Source organism: Neopelma chrysocephalum, unplaced genomic scaffold (genome assembly GCF_003984885.1).
Source record: "Neopelma chrysocephalum unplaced genomic scaffold, ASM398488v2 Primary Assembly neopelma1_108, whole genome shotgun sequence".
Taxonomy (NCBI): Eukaryota; Metazoa; Chordata; class Aves; order Passeriformes; family Pipridae; genus Neopelma; species Neopelma chrysocephalum.
In genome coordinates, this window is record NW_020897773.1 from 2,535,252 (window position 1) to 2,555,383 (window position 20,132).

At 42.3% G+C, this 20,132-nt stretch overlaps 1 protein-coding gene across 2 annotated transcripts in view; it reads right to left on the reverse strand.

The window, feature by feature from the left end:
* FBXO11 (F-box protein 11) overlaps positions 1 to 2,797 on the reverse strand; it is a 72,530-nt gene extending 69,733 nt beyond the window's left edge. For both annotated transcript variants that reach the window (XM_027696493.1, XM_027696492.1), the window contains exon 1: positions 2,380 to 2,797. In XM_027696493.1, the coding sequence (XP_027552294.1) occupies positions 2,380 to 2,491 (112 nt within the window). In that variant the 5' untranslated portion in view covers positions 2,492 to 2,797. The remainder of the gene's footprint in view (positions 1 to 2,379) is intronic.
* Between the last annotated feature and the right edge of the window lie 17,335 nt (positions 2,798 to 20,132).

A 20,132-nucleotide genomic window follows, 5' to 3' on the forward strand; every position in this document is an offset into this window, starting at 1 on the left:
TATGCTGTAATATGAAGGAGGAAAGAAATTAAAAATAACAAAGAATAATTTTCATTTAATCACAGCTGCACTCACATTATCTAGTAACAGGTTTTTTAACCCAATTTACATCTGAGTTCAAAAGACCACCTTTCCTAATAACTTACACTGATTCCTTTGTACAGCCTTTTTGAGGATGACCTACATTGACTGGGAATAAAGGTGAAAAAAGTCACCACCGACTTGCATGGTATAATCTAACCCCAGTATATTGGCTTTTAATTTAGTAGCATTATTCATCGTCCTTTACTGTAACAGCCCTGCATGAAGCAAGCAAAGTCACAGGTGAAATTGAAATTACCTTCCAGATACAGAGGATCAGACCTTGCAAGTTCTGAGATAGAAATAGAAACTGCACTAGAGACACCCCAAATGTAGGTGGAACACTAATGACAAAAAACCCTAATGCTGTTGATACATTTTTGGGCAAGTGAAACCAAGTGCAACTGACCTTCAAAAATGAAAGGAAAAAGCTAGCAGTGATCTATGTGGAAAGGTAATTTCCATAAACTGTGGAACTTGATTTTGTTCTAATTTCATCACCACTGAGTGGTAAATAGCACTGAACAATGTAAAAAAAAATAAATTAGGTGAATCTAGAGTGCCAGGAAACGTCAGAGTGATACAAATACTTGTAACCTCACATTTTAATAGAGAAAGTTTCTGCCTGTATCTTTAGCAAATTAATAACATATGAACAGTGGCAGCCCAATATAAAACTGAATAATCACAGTATTTAATCCATAAGCACATCTTTCCAGATGCCTTTTAGAAGCTGTATTTTCATCTATTTAAAAGAAAAAGTAAACCATGAGGTTGAAAAAAAAAATCTATATTCTGCATATAGAACATTGATGATGAAAATCCTCAGAGCATGTCATTGAGAGGAAGAAGTTTAGGGGTTTTTTTGTTTGTTTGTTTTGTTTTGCTTTTTTTTCCGTGTTGTTTTCTTTTTAATGTCAGTATACCAGAGAAGTCATTTTAATTATATAATTACTGAAGATTTTGGAAGGTTTACACAAGACCCATAATTGGGCATAAGACATCACATCCTCTGGTTATATACACAGCAATCTGGTCTGGGTAACATTCTTTGCTCTGACCAATGTGTGCGGGGGGGGGCGGGGGAAGGAAGGGGAGGGAGGGGAGAGGGGGAGGAATGGAGAATTAAAAATACTTCCTCAGATTAAATTTTCTTTACTTCATTTGCTTAAAATGTTATGATTGCATAAAACGCACTAAAATATTTATCGCGACACATCTCCGTAGTTAAAATACCTTGATCTCGATGTGATATCCTAGATACTCAAACAAAAGACATTCAGCTGACAATGAAGCTCTTTTTTTTCTTAATTTTAAAAAGGCATTTATACACCTAAAATCGCACCATGGATCAGCCTCCTTTATCACGCCGGAGTTGTGGCAGGTAATGCATAAAAAATTAAAATCCAATCCACCAGATAAGACATGCAAAATGTCTCCTCCAATCCCACCCCCATCTCGCCTTCAGGAAAAAAAAAAAAGCCCAGCCACCACCAGCCCTGCACATTCGGAGCACAAGCACAGCGGCACCCCCAGAGCCACCGCTGGGGCGACAGCGCCAGGGCCGCGGGGCCGCCACCCCCGAGCCCCCCCGCTCCCCGCTCCAGGCTCCATTAGGGGCGAATCCCCCCTCGCCGCCTCCTCATGCCCTCACACAATGGTGCTTTCCCCCATTAGCTCCGAATTGTCAACATTTTCACGCTAGGCCCCGGCCGGGCTGAGCCGCGGGCGGCCCGAGCCCCCGCTCCGCTGCGGGGCCGCGGGGGCGGCGTGGCCGGGGAGGATCAATGGCCGATGGGCCGCGGCCCCCCCCGGCCGCCGGAGCCGGAGCCCGAACTGCGCAGCAGGCGCGGCGCGGCGGGCCCGGCCCCGCGGAGCCGCGGCCAGAGCCGGGGCCGCCGCCCCCGGACACCATTTCGGGGAAGGTGCCGCCGCGAGTCGCCCCGGCACCGCCGCCCCCCCGTCCCGCAGCCCCCCGGGCGCTCTCCCCCGAGCCCCTCGGGGGCCCGGCCCGCCGCTCCCCGCGGGGAGGCACCGGCGCTGCCGAGGGAGAGGGCGGCTCGCCCGCCCGCGGTCCCCGAGGACGGGGCGGGGGCTCGGGGGGGTGTCCTGTCCCGAGGGGCCGCGGGCGATCGGCTCCCCCCTCGCCGGCCGCGGAAGGGGCCGAGCCCCCGCCTCCCCCCGAGCCGGGGCAGAGCCCGAGCCAAACAAAGCGCGGCCTGAGCGGGAGCCAAGGGTGAAGCAGCCTGGGCTTTTCCTGCCGGTCCCCGCGCAGGGCGGGCCCCGAGCCCGGCTTACCCCGATCCCCGGCGGCGGCGGCGGCGTTGTTCCTCTCCTGCTGCTGCTGCTGCACCGGGCGCGGCCTGGACACTCGCCTGGGTCTCCTGTTGGCGGCTCGGACCGAGTTCATTTGCCGGCTCGTGTGGGCGGCGGGAGGGGAGGGGGGGAATCCTCCGGCAACCGGTGCCTCGGCGGGGACGGGGGCGCTCGGAGGGAGCCCCGGGGCGGCCGCCTCGCAGGCGCGGGCAGCAGGGAAGGGCGGGGGAGCGATCTCCGGGCGCGGGTCCCGCCGCCGCTGCCGGCTCGCTCGAAGGCAGAGGAGCCGCCGGCTCTCCCAGCGCTGCTGTGGGGGACGATGGCGCCGCGCCCCCCCCGTCCCGGCCCCCCGGCGATCCCGCGGTCCTGCCCGGCTCAGGCCCGTCGCTGCTCCGTGGCAGGAGGAGCCATTGACACCGCCAGGGACGCGCTCGCGAGCGGGCGGCCGTTGGGCGGCCGCGCTCCGCCAATCGCCGCGCCCGACACAAACGGCCGGCGGCGGCGCGGCCAATCGGCGCTGCCGTACTATGCAGCGCGGGGTGGGGCGGGGCGGGCGGGCGGTGCGGCGCGGGGTGGGGCGGCGGGGCGGACTATAAAGCGCCGGGGCGGCGCGTGCGGTGCGGCAATGGCGGCGGTCGGGCCCGGTGGGGCCGTGAGGAGCGGGCTCAGAGTCGCACAGCCCGGGCACCACCGGGAGAGGGGGAGCAGAGGGGCCCCAGCGCCCGCGGCAGGCTCCGCTGGGGCTGTGTATGATGAGGGAGGGAAGGACAGACGGCGGGCGGGCGGCTGGCTGGCGAAGGTGCCTTGTTGTGGTGCCGTGCGCCTTGGTAACCCTGCCTGGGCTGGGATTAGCCGTGCTGCGAGTGCCGGCTCGCCTCGGTTTCCTGGCTGGTTGTTAACCACTTTTCCCCCTCTGGAGTTGTGTGTATTCCTTGGCCAGTGTGCACACTCGCGTTTGCGTTACCTTTTGGTAGTACAACAATAAGTTATTTGTCTTGGGCTGGCACTTTCAGACAGTGTGTGAAGCTTCTCCTGGTTTTTTATATTTGTCGTGTTGATGCTCAGCGGGGGGCCTGAGAGCAGGGGGGGAAAAAAATAGTTGAAATTAGCTGTGCTCTTTTTTCATTCTCAGAAATCACTTAATAAAATAGATGGCAAAACTTAAGCAGTAAGGAAGAGATCTCTGTTTAGGGTTACTCCGGAGTCAGCTTCTAATGCTGCAAAGGTGGGTTTGTGTGTAGTCCTACTTAAGCTAAGCACTGGGAGCTTCTGGAACCAGAGCCATTGTCTGTGCCTGGAAAGCTGAAGTGTGTTATCTGGTATAGAATGTAAATAAATGATGGTAATTAAAAACACATTAGGCAGGAGCTTGTTTAAAGCTGACAAATGAAGGTATAATACAGCTATAGGAAATGACAGCTTTTTTAAGAAAGATCTTAAAAACGTTTATATTTGTGCTTCTGAAGGAAATGACAATGAAATTGTAACTTCAAGTTCATATCAGACCAGAAATTAATGTATGAGAAATCTCAGTAGGAGATTTCTCTTGTTAAGGAGCGTTTTTTAGACTTACCATTTTGTTGCCTTGAGGAATGACTGGAGAAACAGTGGAGGATGTTTTTCCATGTCTAAGTAATTCTAGCCAAATTCTCTAATAGTAGGGAAAGAAATAATGAGCTTAAACTCTTGTCAGAAGAACTTCATAGGGAAAGAGAATATAAACATCACTCTGTTTGGTGCCAGTTTCTGTCATAACAATTGCCATGTTAGTGTACTAAACGTTCTGTAGAGCTACATAATTATATGTACATATCATAAAAATATTTTTACTTTGGATAGCAGCATTGTGAAACTGCTTTAACTCTCGAATGGAAAGAATGACCCCACCCAAGAATTGTGCTGAACTTGTTGTGTCATGGTTAAGGATATCTCACATTATTAAAAACTTAAAATACGGTATTTTGGTAGTTTAAATGCATTTCTGTTCAGCTGTTCTAGTTGTGCTTTCTTCACCAAGCAAATGAATTTTTGGTGTCACAAGATTACCTGAAATTACATAACATGCATATATTCAAAATTTTTAGTACTTTGTGTAAATATTTGAAAATCTGTTCAAGGGTCAAGATGGATGGCAAGTGAATTTTCACCTAGAGCCTTCAAGAATCTAAAGCTTCTGATATTAGAATAAAACTTCATTGAAAACTTGAATCAAATCAGACTTTAAACTTTCTTAAAAGTCTTGAACTACTTTGAAACTCAATAATCTCTTGGCCTAAAAAAACCCCATTTTCTGTAATTAGCTTTTTAAAGTCCAGTGTGTGGTCTCACTGACAGCCAAAATGCATTGAGGGCCATCTGTAGAAGATTATGTGGAAGTTTGTGATAGATGCTCTGAGTTGATACAATAAAAACCTCATGCTGAATAAGTCGGACTTGATCAGGTTAATTAGTGGTGCACAAAAAGTGAGCATTCAATGGTTGCTTACAGGACATGGAGTAAAGAAATAGTCACAATGCTTGTCTGACATTCTTAGCTGTACTTTAGAAGGCCAGACAGTAGAAAGCCTAAGAACTCATCAAAACATTATTGACTAGAACACTGTATCTCCTCACATAACCACCAAATCTATCCTGTCTGATTTTTGATGACTGGGACTTGATCATAATAATTCCAGGTTTGTATGTCAGTCTTTAATGTGTTATACTTGGCCATCCTGTGCCTCCATTGCTGCTGTAAAGCCTCTGAGAAGAAAAACACTGTGATGGAAATGGCACCGAAAGCCCAAACTAATAATTCCGGCTTCATTATGCTGACCACTGTGTAGAAACTTTAAGCTATCCTGTGTGATGTGCTAATAAACCAGTCCTGAATGTGGGTGCAGTTTATACTGGCAAGATAATTTTGCCTTTGTCAAGACAGCTTTTTCTTTATTTAAATTGGGAAGAGAGGGAATGGGAAGTGGAACTAAACTGTATGGTGATCTTTTTGCATAATTGTCTACAGTATAAATGCTTGCTGGGCTGGTTATGTTGGCCACAAATCACCTTTTGGTGACCCATGAACAGAAAGGCGTAAGACCTCGGTGAAGAGCTTGCTTGGAGCATTTACAGCATAAGCAATTTGGGCAGAGTTGTCAAGTGCTAGCTCATCATATTAACATTATCTTCTAAGCTGCACTGAACTTCAAATGTGTGTGTATTTAAATGTTAATGATATCTGGTTCTCTGTATCTACTTGAAGAGTTGGCTGTTTCTTTGAAGAGATCACCTTCCTTCTTGCATAGAGGAAGGGATGCACAGAGTTCTTAGTGATAACAACAGTAACTTCTTAATTATGTGTTAGCATAGAATAGTTAGAGATGAAGTAGCTTCATAGAGAGAAATGGTGCAAGTTGTCATGAAGGAAATTCCTATTTTTGAGGGTGATGTGTGGAGACAAAAAAGCAGCTCTGGGTCAGCTGACTTGCTCTAAAGCGAAGACAGTTAAAACAAGTAGAAGATCTGATGAAGCTAATGGAACATTTAAATATTTCTTTTTTAGAATCTGAGTATAGCTGAGAGGCTAGAGGTGGTGGGGTCACAGAATAAGTGGGATTGGGAAATGGGCGTGGGGCAGTGTAAACTGTTAAATCAGCAAGGCTGATTCAGGCTAGAGTGATCTGCAGGAATCACCACTATTTCATTCCCTTTAATGTACGTGTCTACTAGCAACCTCAAAAACCTTGCTTCAGAGCCTGTTAGAAATGCTTTGAATGTTGGACAGATTCCTGTAAATTGTCGTGATCCAAACTTACCCTGAGGATGTGGGTATTGCTTTAATAGTTGATCAAAACAAGCCTAGGATAACGGATTTCAGTGAATCTGTGAGCTGTGGATTACTTCTGAGAGGTTCACAAAAGATAAGTAGGGACAGACTTCAACTTGTATATGATGGCCTAAAGCTCTATCTAAAATTTTCAGAAACTGCAAAATGAAAAAAAAAACCAACCACTGATTTGCTGGCTTTAATTTAGTGGAAAATGCACAGTATTCTCCCTAGCTTTTGCTTCCTAATATTTGTGAGAGAACAAGAAATATTTTGAGGGCACTGTTGCAGTTTGTCACACAAAGCCTGCTGCAGAGCCTTTAACTACAGCTCGAGGATTTGAATAAGAAATACAAGGAGTAATTTTTTATTGTGCTTTTTAATCAGTTCAAATGGCTTTGCAAAGGAACCATGTCTCTCCTTCTCCGTACACATGAATGTGAAGCAAAAAGGGCTGAAATGACTTGCCCAAGAGGGTTTACAGGCTAATAACAGGGCTACAAATAGAACTCGGGGTACAGGAGTCCTTTTCTGAGGCTTTCTCCACAGTGTCATGTTACTGCTTTCAGAAGCATAAGGCTTTTGCCGATTATTTCTAACCATCTCATATGCTGTTAATATGTGCCTGGACTAAAAATACTGCATTGGAGATTTGGGACTGACCCAGTGTGGATTTCTGACTTTAAGTTCTTTAAACCTGGAGGGTTGTTGCTCTGAAGATTGGAAGAAGTGAGTCTTCCAGAAATATTTAGTGATACCTACAACTGGTTGAACGTGCTTGCTCTGCAGCCTAGAAGTTTTAATGTCATTTTGTTGCAATGTCTCTGACCCATAGTTCCTCTTAATTGTGTTTTACATCCTATCTCATGCTGCTAAATCTTCCCACTCTTGCAGAAAAAGGCACTTAAATCTCTCCTCCTTTTACCTGGAATCCATGTCTCCTGAAATCTAGCTTAATGTTAGCTGACCTTAGTGGGTTGCCTTCTGGGTGAATGTCTGTGGCTGGGATGTTTTCTGTTGCTATACCAACCTGGTTTCTGCACTAAGAATAAAGACCTCAGGGTGGGGAATGTGTGTTGTTTCCTATAAGCTCACATGACTGTTGCAACATATTTATCCAACATGTTAATTCTAATTCTGCCCTAACAAAAGCTCTCTGGAAGCATGAATGGTACTTCAGTTCTCATTTATTTTTTTTAATAAAAGTAACTGCTGAAAAAAGTCCTGGAGGGATACTACCTGAATTCTAAATCATTATTAGCTGTCCTAGTAGAAATTTCATAAGCAGATAAATATCTACACATCACCTGCCTTCTGGATTTTTCGGGAGTATTACTCAGGGGAGGGAGAAGAAGTGTGGAGCTGTCTCAAGCATCCAATCTATATTTTCAGCCTTTTTTTCCTGGTGGTACCCACTGCCCTCCACTGAAATCCCCAAGCTCGGTCCTCTGGATGGTACTGAATTTCGATGTTTCAGATGGTCTGAACTGATATAAAGCTTCATTGCTAAAATTAATTAAAATACACTGGGTCTAAATCACATAATTTTATGAATGTCCAGTCAAAATAGCATGATTCTCTTGAATGATCTGTTTAGACACAATATAATACTGAGATAATATTTTGACTTGGTTCTTATTCATTCAAGATTTGCTTTTCACTACTCCTGTTCACACATGCATGTACAGAGATAAAACATGAGCTTCAACTTATGCTTGTAGTTCCTCTCAGGTCTGTGGCTCAGATTTAAGACAGTTCTCCAAATCTTGCTGTTTCTAAATTTCAGATTTGCCTTGCACTCAATTTTTATTCCTTGGAGTATACTTTTGTTTTGCTCATTGCATCAGCAATGCATCTGTACGGTGAGTTCTGTCTTTAGAGCTGGGATTTCCCACCCCCCAAATATGGCTGGTATGGCTATTGTTTATATTGCCTTGGAAAGGATGCAGCCTGAAGAGATCTTTCAACATAACAAATTGAGTCAGGTCCCAAATAAAAAATGTTTCCAAGAAGTACATCCAATAATCCCAACTGAAAAAAAGTCAATCATTTAATACCAAGAGGCTGGAGTTGTATGGGGGTCTGGCTCCAGCTTTAAACCTACCAAAGAACAGAAATTACTTCTTTAGGAAAATTTTTGCTGGTTTAGGGGATAAATTCTTCCCCAAAAATATCTCAGTGGGATTCTGAGCTCCCCAGTTTTGCAAAGTACTTATGCTCCCTGATGTTTATCCATCACAGGTCTAGAGTGGCAGGAGCGGTTAAGGACACTTTGCTTCACCCTCATTATGAGCAGCTAAATCTGAAGGGAGTGTGAGGAATCCCAGTCTTCATTTTCAACATCTCAAACTGTTGGCAGCATTGTAGAGTATCCAAAGGCTGGAGGTGCTTAAATGGGATTTGATACCTCCATACAGAGAAGGGTCAGCAGTGAGAAGTGATACTTCTTTCAGTCCTGGAGACAGGAAGCTGAAAGTGGTCTCACCATCAGCACATGGTACAATTGTCTTCACTTTAAATCTCAAGAGTAGGAGGGTGTGGGTGTTGTTGGTATTATCTGACAATTTTACTCTTAACTGATTTTGTTTATTGATGGAAATAAGTTCTTTATGCTAAGAAGAGAAAATATGAGAGATATTACATTTTTTTACTTTGCTGCCTGGTGGACCAATGCCATTTTAAATGTTCTGCTCCAAAGCTGTATCCTTTTCTACATAAGCGTTCTTTAAATATGGAAAGATTGAACCAATCTAGGAAAAAAATAGGTGTAGCACATCATGTGTGTATGTCTTGCCAGTTTGCTCCTTTTCTGGGTTAAGCAGGTAGAAGAGAGGAATCTAGATCCCTTTTCTCTGTCTTGCAGTCTCAGATGGATCTCTCGATTATGGCTTATCTTATGAGTGAGGAGAAATGTGTAATTATCCTTGTGACTGAGAAATATTTCCCCAGAAAGAGTTTTTGAATTCCTGAAGAATATTTTGCAGTTAGGGACTGAAATGTCATTGCCATTAAGAAGCAATTGTGCTCTTCATAAGCATCCTTTTGCTGCCCCTGCCCCATTCCCTGTTCTGTCAACTAGCATTTCTGCAGCAGCAGAGTTAGGCAGATCAAGGAGGTAATCCAACTGAAAACTAATCCAGCTGAAAGCATGGCTATTCTTCAGGCACTTGTGCAAGTGGTAGTGCAGAGAAACGGTGGGAAAAGATGGCCCTTACGTGCTGAAGGAAGCTTGCATACAGATTGGCTTATTATGATCCTGGAAGCACACCTTTAGCATTTCCTTGGGCCTTTGTGTGAAAGTCATCTCTAATTAGATACGTTTTACTGGAATGCTCTCAGATATAGCTGCTGTGCTGTAGGATCTGTTTGGGTTGCTGCTGAAGCACCACATTATGTTTTGTGGTTGAGTTGTCCGTTCAAGCAGGTGACAGCGTGTACTTCAAAGATGACCAACTTGGGATCACACAGCTAGTGTGTTTAAGCTATGTAATGACTTTAGGCAGTAAATTTCTCTTCACTGTCACATGGTGGTGATGTTGCTTGTTGCCCTCAAGGAGCTTTGGACTTCCGCTCCTGAGGGCAGGTGGCAGATAAGTTGGCAAAGAATGTCTTACAGGATTACTTTCTCCAGTGCAGCTTGTTTTTTCCAGTTAGCCACATGGTGGCTTTTGTTTCTGTTTTACATGTAAATGTTCCTAGACCTCAGCACGGTCAGCTAATCAACAACACGATGTGTTTTGCTAGGGATAACTGACAAAATATAATAGATTTTGAGGGTAACACACTGCAGATATCTCCTTTTGAGTCTGTTTGGCTGTCATTCTAGGATATTCTAGGTTTAGAAGTTTTTCCTAGCCCATCTTATCACGTCCGTCAAAAGCTTGGTTGTGATCTTTTTCATTCCCTGATGACCCTTCTTCTGTGGTGAGATCTGAACTCTGTCTTCTTGTCCTCAGTAGGTCAGCTCTCACCTTCTCTGGTTGTACTGTTCTCTGTGCCTTTCACTATGGCATTGCTGGTTGAAGTGTAGTCTTTTCATGTCTGTCCATTTTGAGACTCCAGGACTTTGAGTAAAGGCTGTTTTCTGTGGAATATTGATTTATTTCACTTTCAGGGTGACAATGTTTGTAATGAGTCCTGAATGTTTATCGGCCACTAAGGAGTTGACCTGAAGATGAGTGTTTTTGCTTGCTAAGGTGAGTGGTGGAGTGGTAGTTGGCATCCTTGGAAGACTTAAGGGGTTTGCAAGTTTAAGGGAATCAAGTGTTTGCATTGATTCCTTAGTACAGTATGTGGTATATGCTCTATAGGTGTGTATTCTCTAGTCTTCATTATATGTCACCCAGCATGTGAACATAAATATCAAAGATATATTACCTTTTCATTATGCAAAGGACATAAAAACATGAATTCACCCAAATTAACTGATAAAGAATAACTGTATATAGAAAATACTCTCTCTCACAGTTGCCTATAACTGATGTCTCAGGATCTTATCAGTTTTATGCTGACAAGCAGAGACGGAGGAGAGATCATCTGTTCAGAAGAATGTGTGTATAAATGAGATCAATAGCACTATAAAATCCTCTCCACCAACTATTGGTGATCAGCATGAGTGTGATCTAGGCCTCGATAAAGTTTATATAATATAGGTAAATGCATATTCACTGTAAGGACAGCTTACAAAACAACTGATTTAAATATATTAAATAAAATCTGTTTTTCCTCCACTTGTCTGTGTCCACTACTACACACTCAGATTTACTGAGTCACTGAGTTCCTGAGTCTTACATCTTCTCATTGCTTAAGTTTTTATGGTTTTCTTCACAGCAAATCAAAAGAGGAAAATGGGAAATCAAGATTATCATGTACTTTGAAATCTCAGCTAAGATGAGAAGGAACACTTGAGTAAGACAAGACTATTGTAATATTTTAGCAAATTTTCATATTAGGAATTGGATAAAGGGAAGTGATGTCTCTATGCTGTTTTATGAAACAGGTTATTGACAGTCACTGTAAGTGCATATTCAACACAGGTAGAGTAGCTGTTGCTTTAGAAGCTTATAAATGTTCAACCTTTATTGTTTGTTTTGTAATCTTCATTTCTTAACAGCTGATCTTTGTCTTCCTTTTTTATCACACTGGTGATCTTATTGTGTGTGATTAAATGGATGACTTTGTCTTGTAAGTTGCTTGGCAAAACCAGGCTCATTTTGATGCAAGTTGGTTTTTTGTTTTTTTCTTTTTTTCAGATTTACATCTGTGTAGATGGCATTGCTTCTGTGAAGCCCTTGGGGTATGGACAAGCATAATAGTTGTTCACAACAAAAACATGCACTTGGGCATTTTACTTCATTTTTTTTCAGTGATATGTGAGGCAGAAAACAACTGAGAAGAAGGAAAGCATCAAGTCAAGTTTTCTCTATATAAACTCTGTTCCAACACGACATTAGTTGCAGTAGTCATTCAATGTTGGGCAGTGCTGGGCTGTGGCCACCCAGTGCTGGGATTTTGCATAGCTCTGAACATGTTTGGTGGAAAGGGGAGGTCTAGCTGTCACAACCATAGATTTTCCACAGCCTGCGTGAGCATCTTGACAGGTAACTAGTTCTGTTGCACCACACTCTGCTGGACTATGTGTATGTAATATTTCCATAGTCAGACTGTGAGGTGTGGGAGAAAGAAGGTAGCAGTCTGATCTATGAGTCAAAATTTTTGAAGGTGTGGAAGAGTAGTCAGTGAAGGAACATAAAAATATGAAGATTGGGGAATGGAATGTTTGGTGTTGGTTTTAATTAGAAACATCCTGTTCATCATTCATGTTGTGAGATAAAAGGGAAAAAATATCCATTATTATAGCACACAGAAAGAGGAAATATCTGTATTACAGCGAGTGAGCAATTCTAATTGACCTGCCAAATATAATTGAGCTGAAACACCAACTCTATTACAGCAATATTTCCCTTGTTGTGGTGTATGAGAGAGATTCAACTGGCATTACATTTATTCCTAATCTATCTGCAACCTGATGATTTTTGCCTAAAATTCATACTACTATTAATTCAGTATTAAACTTAGCAATTATATCTGTCAGCTAAAAGATTAATAAAGCCCAACCAACAAACCTTGCTTTCACGAACACAAGGCTTCCTGTGCCTCACCCCTTAGAAAGGGACAAACACAGCTCTCATATCGTGACCTGGAAGAGTGACTGTGTAAACCAGAGAAGGAAGTTGATACTTGGAGAGCTCAGAGCTGAAGGTTCTTTTGGTTTTTGGGGGTACTTAGTTCTTGCCGAGGAAGAACCAACCATTGAAATTCTTTGCTCATCTTCTCCTAGGTGTGGTGCTGTGATATGACGACAGAGGTATGTGCTACCCATGACTGCAGCTAATCAGGTAGAGTGACCTATGCTCTCCTCCCTTGCACTGCAGACCAGCTGGAGTGACTGATACTGTTACTTCCCATGTTACTGGAAATTCAGTTAGAATCTGCTTCTCCTGGATTAGTTTAATTAGCTGACAGTATCCTTAAAATACTTTTTAGAGCATTTCGACTGTGATGTGAAATATGCATCATTTTTAAGGCTTAAACATTACTAAATGAAGTGAAGCAATCTGAGATTCTTCCACATATCGAGGGGAAAAGTTTAAGAGGTTTAAATTCAGATTGTTCTACACTTTAAAACTTAATAAATATCAGTATAAATGGGTACAAATAACCCTTTTGCCCGCAATTGTTACAAAAGATTTTTTTCACTTTACATGAATGTTTCTATGTAGACTGAAGTTTCCTCTGAACCAATTTCTTTTGGCTTCTAACTAAAAAAGATGAAGACGTGTTCCAGGGTAGAGTACTTTGAATTACTATGAAGCTGCCACATGTCTTATCTAAAAATAGTGATAAAGAAAACTCTTAATTGATTGCTCTTCTTTTTTAAAATACACAGGAAGGCAGTTTGGACATTATTCCATTCAGGTCATCAAATTCATACAAGCTATTGTACTACAAGGTAAGATGTAAATTTTAGAAGAATAAAAGTGCAGGAAGTTTGAATGATGCATGATCATAAATTTACTCACCTTTTATATAATGCCCACTTGAGGTGCTGACATTTTCAGTACATTAATTGTTCATAATGAATACTCTTGCGTAAAACATTTCATAGGTAATTTTCTGAGGCCAAAGAATGACTAAAAGGTTATTCACTAAAGAGCAGTCAATAATCTGTATCCAAGAGAACACTGGTAGGATGTGAAATAAACTGATGTAACAAGTGAGAAGTTTGCGTATATAAAAGTATCTGCCCTTTTCACAGGTTCAATGCTCTAAATCAGAAGCCTCAGAAGTGGTGCTGATTGGTGTAGAGGCAAAATCATTATGTTCTAATCATGTGCCATTGAAGGAAAGGAAAAAACAACAGTTTTGGGCAAAATAACCACATCTCATGTAGCAGAGGTCCAAGAGGTAGTCACCTCTGCTGCAGGTAATAGACAATCACTTTTGTGCTGTATACTTCAAGATGGATAATACTAATCAGTGAAGATAACATATGTTTAAAGAATATACTAAAAAATCAGGAAAATAAATTAGTTGCTGTATCAGGCTGCTTTCAGGCAGTAGATTTTAAACAACTTGTCAAATATTTTGTGGCTGTTACAGCCTCACGTAAGAGCTTTTCATGGTTCATAAAGAAAATTAATGTGAAATCAATAATGGTATTTAAAAATTCACCAAACATTTCCCATCGAGTGAAAGCCTCACTTTCAGAGTGCCACTAATGCAACACTCAGAGTGGGAAAACCACACAGACTTGACCTTAGTGATAAACAAAAGCGAGTGCAGATGGAAAGTGCAGGGAAGAAAGATGCTTTCAGAAGCAACCAGGAGGAAGACCTTCCTGCTTTCTCACAAGAACAAACCTCTAAAGAGTCACTGTGGGCATCAGCTTACAAAAGCCTTGCTTGAAGATATAGTCTAGGTGCTATGTGGACTTCCTCCTGGACAATACAAACTGGCCTGAACAACACCACCACCAACAACAAAATCACATAAGGGTAAAAATCACAACAGAAACACAGTAAAATAAGTTTTGTAGAGCATAATACAACCATTTGAACTGCCAGACTTCAGACAATGAAGAGGAAACCTTTGCTAGGTTGCTTCATTTTATTCTTGCAGAAAACCTGGGATCATTGTGGAAATGGGAAGAAACAAGCCATATAATTAGATTTGTTTGTTAGTTTATATTTTTAATAGAAGCACGAAGAGGAGTAATACATTATGTAGTGATCTTGCATCTCTATCTGCACTTAGGTGACTTCACTGCTGCAGAAGATGCACTGTAGTTACCAGTTGTGTGAGTTAATACAACTGTAATTACCCACAATTGCCACATTCGATCTGTGGAATTAAATAGGATTTGTCAGTATCCTCTCTTCTCTTCCTTTTTCCCCAAAGCACCCCAGAACTATATTCCAATGTCTTGCATGGGGTTGTTCAGAGAGAATAGAAGACAAAGAGCGATCCTGCAGAAGTTGGGTGCAGTGGTCTCCTGAAAGGCTGATTTCCTGAGCTGCTGCACTCAAGAGTGAGATCCAGAATTTTCTCAACATTGTCATCTCCAGACACCCATGCCCACGCTCTCTTGGTGGCATTCACAAAGACTTTAAAATATGCTTCCTTATTACTCATGGTGATTTCTAGTTTTGGGGGTTCACGTGTCTCACACTTCCCAAGCTTTTTCTCTGAACTTCAGAGTTAGAAATTTGTTTTTCTTCTTCAGTTAGAATTCAGATTCACATGGAAGCACTTGACTCCTAAAGCTGCGGCTTCAACCATCAGATAGGAGATTCATGATAAAATTGGAACAATTGTACTGCTCTAAGCACTTTTGGAGACATATGCTGCTTTTCCTGCTCCTGGAAGTAGTCCCACAGATGTCTCATGATTATTCACTTGAGTCATGGTTGCAGAGTTGAGTTTTTGGTGGCTTGGATTCCCAGATTCCTACACTGCATATTTACAGTGTTCGAAGAGCAAATCCTAATAGAAGACCTGCCTGGCTGAAAACAGTGAGGATGTGTTTTACCAAACCCCGATGTTTTGAACTTAAATCGCCTCTTGGCTTACAGCACTATTTGGCCAAAACGAGACATCTCCGAGGACCAAGAGACCAAAAAAGGTATAGAAATGAAGTGGCCATGGCAGGCAGCTGTGGTTGGGGTTGGACGTTTGTTTTCCTTCCCGCGGCCGTTCCACAGGGACGTTTCCATGGCGTTGGTCACAAGGTGGCGCTGCCCCACACGCGCTCCCGCATTCCCACCTCCAGCGTGAGAGGCCGAGGCTCCCAAGCTTTGGGCCGGCGTTTATTTTGGAAGGAAAGTATGGGAGTGACAAAGCTAGACGGCAACGTCTCTCGCCGGTTTGGGCCGGGGTGAATTTTTAGAGTGAAATCGCTCTAGGGAGTCTGGGTATTATTTTCTTGGCTGAGATTCCTGAAATGAGGAATTGCCTGTGTGCCCTTAATGACCGCCTGCTCTCCCAGGTTCATGTCCTCTGCAAGAAACGCGGTACTAAGCCTGTACTTACACGCAGTTTAGCTCTGTGCTGCAAGGCTTTAGTATCTAATGTATCAACAGAATAATTGTTGTTGTGGGTTTTTTTTCCCAGGTGTGCTTTTACTGTTAACTGAATTATTCTATTAATTTGCGCACGAACAGATGTTAGGCAACCTGAGAAAACTGTAATTTGCTTTGTCTTTTAAAACTCCATCAGTTGTTTGGTTGGGGTTTTGTTTATTTTTAATAGAAAACGAAAACAAATTGTGTCCACAACAGCCCTTCACAGGGTTCAGAACCTTACCTGTGTCCTGCTAAGTGAGATTTAAAGATTCATTGAATACTAGAGGTGGTCTGAAAATAATCAGCATTTCTCAGTGCTTTTTCTAAATTTTCCTCAAAGCTCCTGGAACATTTGAATCAACTGATTCTAAGTCAGTTCAGTTTTCAGGCAAGGAAAGTTGTTTTCTTTTTCCTCCCTTGTAGTATTCTTATGAGAAGTGAGGACAAGATCAGGTAGATGGAAGGGAAAAAGGTATGAAGGAATTGTAACATCAAAATCTTTAAAACTGCATTATTGGTTTGAAAAATGAAGACATTAGTTGTGTAACTTCTGTGTCTAAATTTCAGAAAGTTTTAAAAATGCCATTTTAGTTTTTAAAAATGCTGCATTTATTCAAAGAGGGCTGTGAATGAAAAGTATTGATAAGCTCTACTAAGCGTTTTCATATGGAATCTATTTTCAGCCACATACCAGAAAATGTCTTTGTTATTTTTTTGAATGAGACCCTAATCTCAGAATGACTTTTCATTTATCAGAGCCTTTTAAGTCTGCTATTGTGTTTCCAGTCAGATCCTTTCCACTCACTTCTTTTTTCCTGTGTCAGCCTCTTACAAACTCACCACAGGGCAAAGTTCGCAGTTATTTTCCACAGGCACAAGGATTTCCCCTCTCAGGGGTGCACTTGGGCTTTATGCTGTGGAAGCCAAGCACAAATTAATGCCAGCTCTAATCGTTTGTGATAAAGTTTCTTATGGTATATTATGCTTAACAGCAAACCTTACAATTTGTGATTTAACTTGTTAGCAATTCAAAGGCTTTTGTTTCTCAGGCTGTTTAGTCAGATGAAATGGCTTAGTGGTTTTTTGCATCACCAGCACTGGCATTTGTGTCTGTATTGGTGTTTTTATTTAACATTGTGTTGGTTCCCACTTCAACAATCATTTAATAACATTAAAATACTGCTTTCTAGAAAAAAAGTGAGTTCTGGCATCTGCAGTTGAGAAGTTGGAAAACGTGGGTGCAGTGTGCCAAAAAAACCCCAACAAAAAACACTCAAACAAAAACCAAAACAAGAAATAAACAAACAAACCCTAAAACAAACAAACTAACAAAACCAAAAAACCCAAAGATAAATAATTGACACCTCTTAAAATTCACGATTTTTCTGGATTTTTGTGGGGCAGATTAACAATATTGTAGCATTTAAATTTCCTGAAATATATTTATTTTAACTTTTTTCTAGGGTGTTCAAGTTTATTTCTTGTATTTTTATAGACAAAAACCAGCTGAAATTCTCTCAAGGCGTTAAGAAAAGCACAAAACCTGTTTGTTCTCTCCTGATTCACTATTACAGATGTTATGACTCTTGGTATCAACAAGGATTTGTGTTTATATCCTTGATTGGAATTTCCACCTCCCCATGCCTCTGCAGTGAGGATGAGCCAGCTGTCAGCCTGGCTGCCATCTCCCACCCTCCTGCAGCTGAGTGGAGCTTTTAGTCCATCTTGGAAAGTGCTTTGCAATCCCTTCCGACCAGAGGCTGATGTTCAGACTGTAGTTCCTCTTATCAAACATGCTTTTGTATTTCTCACTGGGCATTTGTTGCCTTCAGCTGGGGCTGAGGAGACAAACAGTTGTTTGCCTGTGCCAATAACCAGATATAAAAGGAGAGAACAGAGGATACATGGATCAAAAAAAGGAGACAAAGCTGTGCTGGTTAACTGCACCATGGGCTCAAATTGCTCCGTAATATTTCACCAGGTATCAGCGTGAAAAAATAATCAATCAGGCTGTTTAGATAACCTGTGCTACCTGATAGAGGCAAAGAGACATCTGCATTCCCAAAGTGTAAGTGTAGGCAAGAAATCTGGGGATTTTGTGCCAGTTTTGTTTTGGAAGAGCCAGCTTGGTCAGAGTCAGGTCTCTGGGAAAGTATCACCAAGGAACCAGCACAAATCAGCCAGGGCTCAAGAGGCCTGAGCCAGCACGGGCTGGCACTGGCAACTAGCCAGCCCAGCGCCTGGTTTTGCTTTTCCTCCTGACATTGAGATGTGACCTTTGGCTGATTCCCTTCCCGTCTCTCCACGCTCTGGTCTCCTCCTACCGTTTGATTGCTTTGTGTTTTTAGACTTGAGCTCCTGGGCAGGGTGAGGCTGCAAGTTCCATCTTATTAGGTATTTGTGAAGTACACAGTACCCCAGTGCTGATCTCTCCAGGCACTACTGCACCACCAGTAATTGTTACTATTAATAGCAAAAACAAGTAGTTGTAATAGAGTGTGGAAAGGGGAATAGCTTGGCATTATTGATGTCAAGTTTAAAGGGTAAAAACTACATTTGTGTTAATACCTGTCATCCTCTGGAGAACTGTAAGCCTCTCCCTGGATAGGGATCCAGTTCTGCCCTTACCCTGTATAACCTCATCAGTTTCAAAACAAGATTTAATGTCATTAGAGCAAATTGGCATTAAGGCAAGGGATTTTGTCCAAGGAAGTCAGGTTGTCTTTACTTATTTTTCTAAGCACATGGCATCAGAAGGATCACTGAGAAATTTGCCTGTCCCAACCTTTCTTCCCAGCTTTCTCAGGTCCAGCTTGTATCACCAACCTTTTTGCCTATCCTGTTTTCCATTCTGCTAAGTTGTAAATATCCTATGGAACATCTTAGCAACCTTCAGGATTTTTTTACCTTCCTTTTTCTGTATCTCATCCAGGCACAAGGGACAATTGTGTGTTATCTGGTTGTTATCTGGGAACTTGGTCAGTTCTTCTCATATTCTCAAGATTGGTTATAGGTTAATGATTCTCTCTGGTATTGTGGGTAAATGATCATAACTCATCAATGGACTAGTGTATATGACTAGCGTTTAGTTTTATGCATTTCTCTTCCCTCTCTGCAACATTTTATTTCTTGCAATTTAGTATAAGAGTACCTACTTCCATGATAGATTGTGTCTGGAATAGAAGGATTTAGACTATCCTACTATTGTCATCTTTTCTTGTGCTTTAGAGATCTCTTTGCACTTTGAAATTTCTGCATTTCAAGAAAAAGAAGAAAATTCCCTCCAATATGGAACTGGTTAGATTTCTTTGGTAGTCTTTTAGTGTTTCAGTCAGTGCTTTGTTTCCTGGTTGGTACAACTCCTCTATAAATGTCTCTCTAAAATCCTTCAGGGTACCTCCTAAAAGAAGGAGTAAATATGACTTGCAAATTAAGTGATTTGTTTATGGGATAGCCTGGGCTTAGTTCATTCTCCTTGACAAGATGCAGTCAGTTGCTTTGCATCATTCCTCATAAGCTACAGTTAGAATCTTCTTTTGTTTTTCCAGAGAAGGATCTGAACCCTGACCTCAGCACTGCTTTGAAGTCTTCCCTGATAGACAAAGATGAAGCTTGAGGTATCGAAATGTCCTGGGAGGGACGTGACCCTGAATTGAACGAGGACCTGATGGGGTGGGCTTGTTGCACAGGGCTAGAGATGGGGAAGAGTGTGACTCTGCATGAAAGTGTGGCTGCTCTGGAGCCCCTGTAATTGCAAATTGTAGCTGAAAGCAGGAGAGAAGCCATGAGCTTGTGTGAGGCAGTGTGTGATATCCCAGTGTCATTTCAGAAAACTAAGAAATAGCTTTAATGGAGAAAGGGGGTTTATCTTTGGATAAATACACATGGATGCCCATGTGTATCTTGAATATAAAAGAAAATGCATTGAAGATTTCCACTGTGGTACTTTAATTCCAAGGGAGACAGTGGCCTTGGTAAGCAGTAAAGAAAAAAGGCTTACTGTGACTCTCAAGGAAACTTTCAGCAGCAGAAGAAAAGTATGGAAAGGCAAATTATAGGTTGTGGCATAAGAGAGGATTAATTCAGATCACAGAGATAAGAGTGTTCCCAAAGTTCAAGATACTCTTTTAGGAACATCCCCACACAAGAAGGAACTGTTGGATGCCTTAACCAAACTAAATCAATCTTCATCACATGACACGTCTGTGGGTATTTAACCTCCTTGCCAAAGCACCTCTGGAACTGCACTCTCCTGTTGCATAGATGTGTTCCAGGCATAAAAGTTGAAGAGAGAAACATTTCATCTT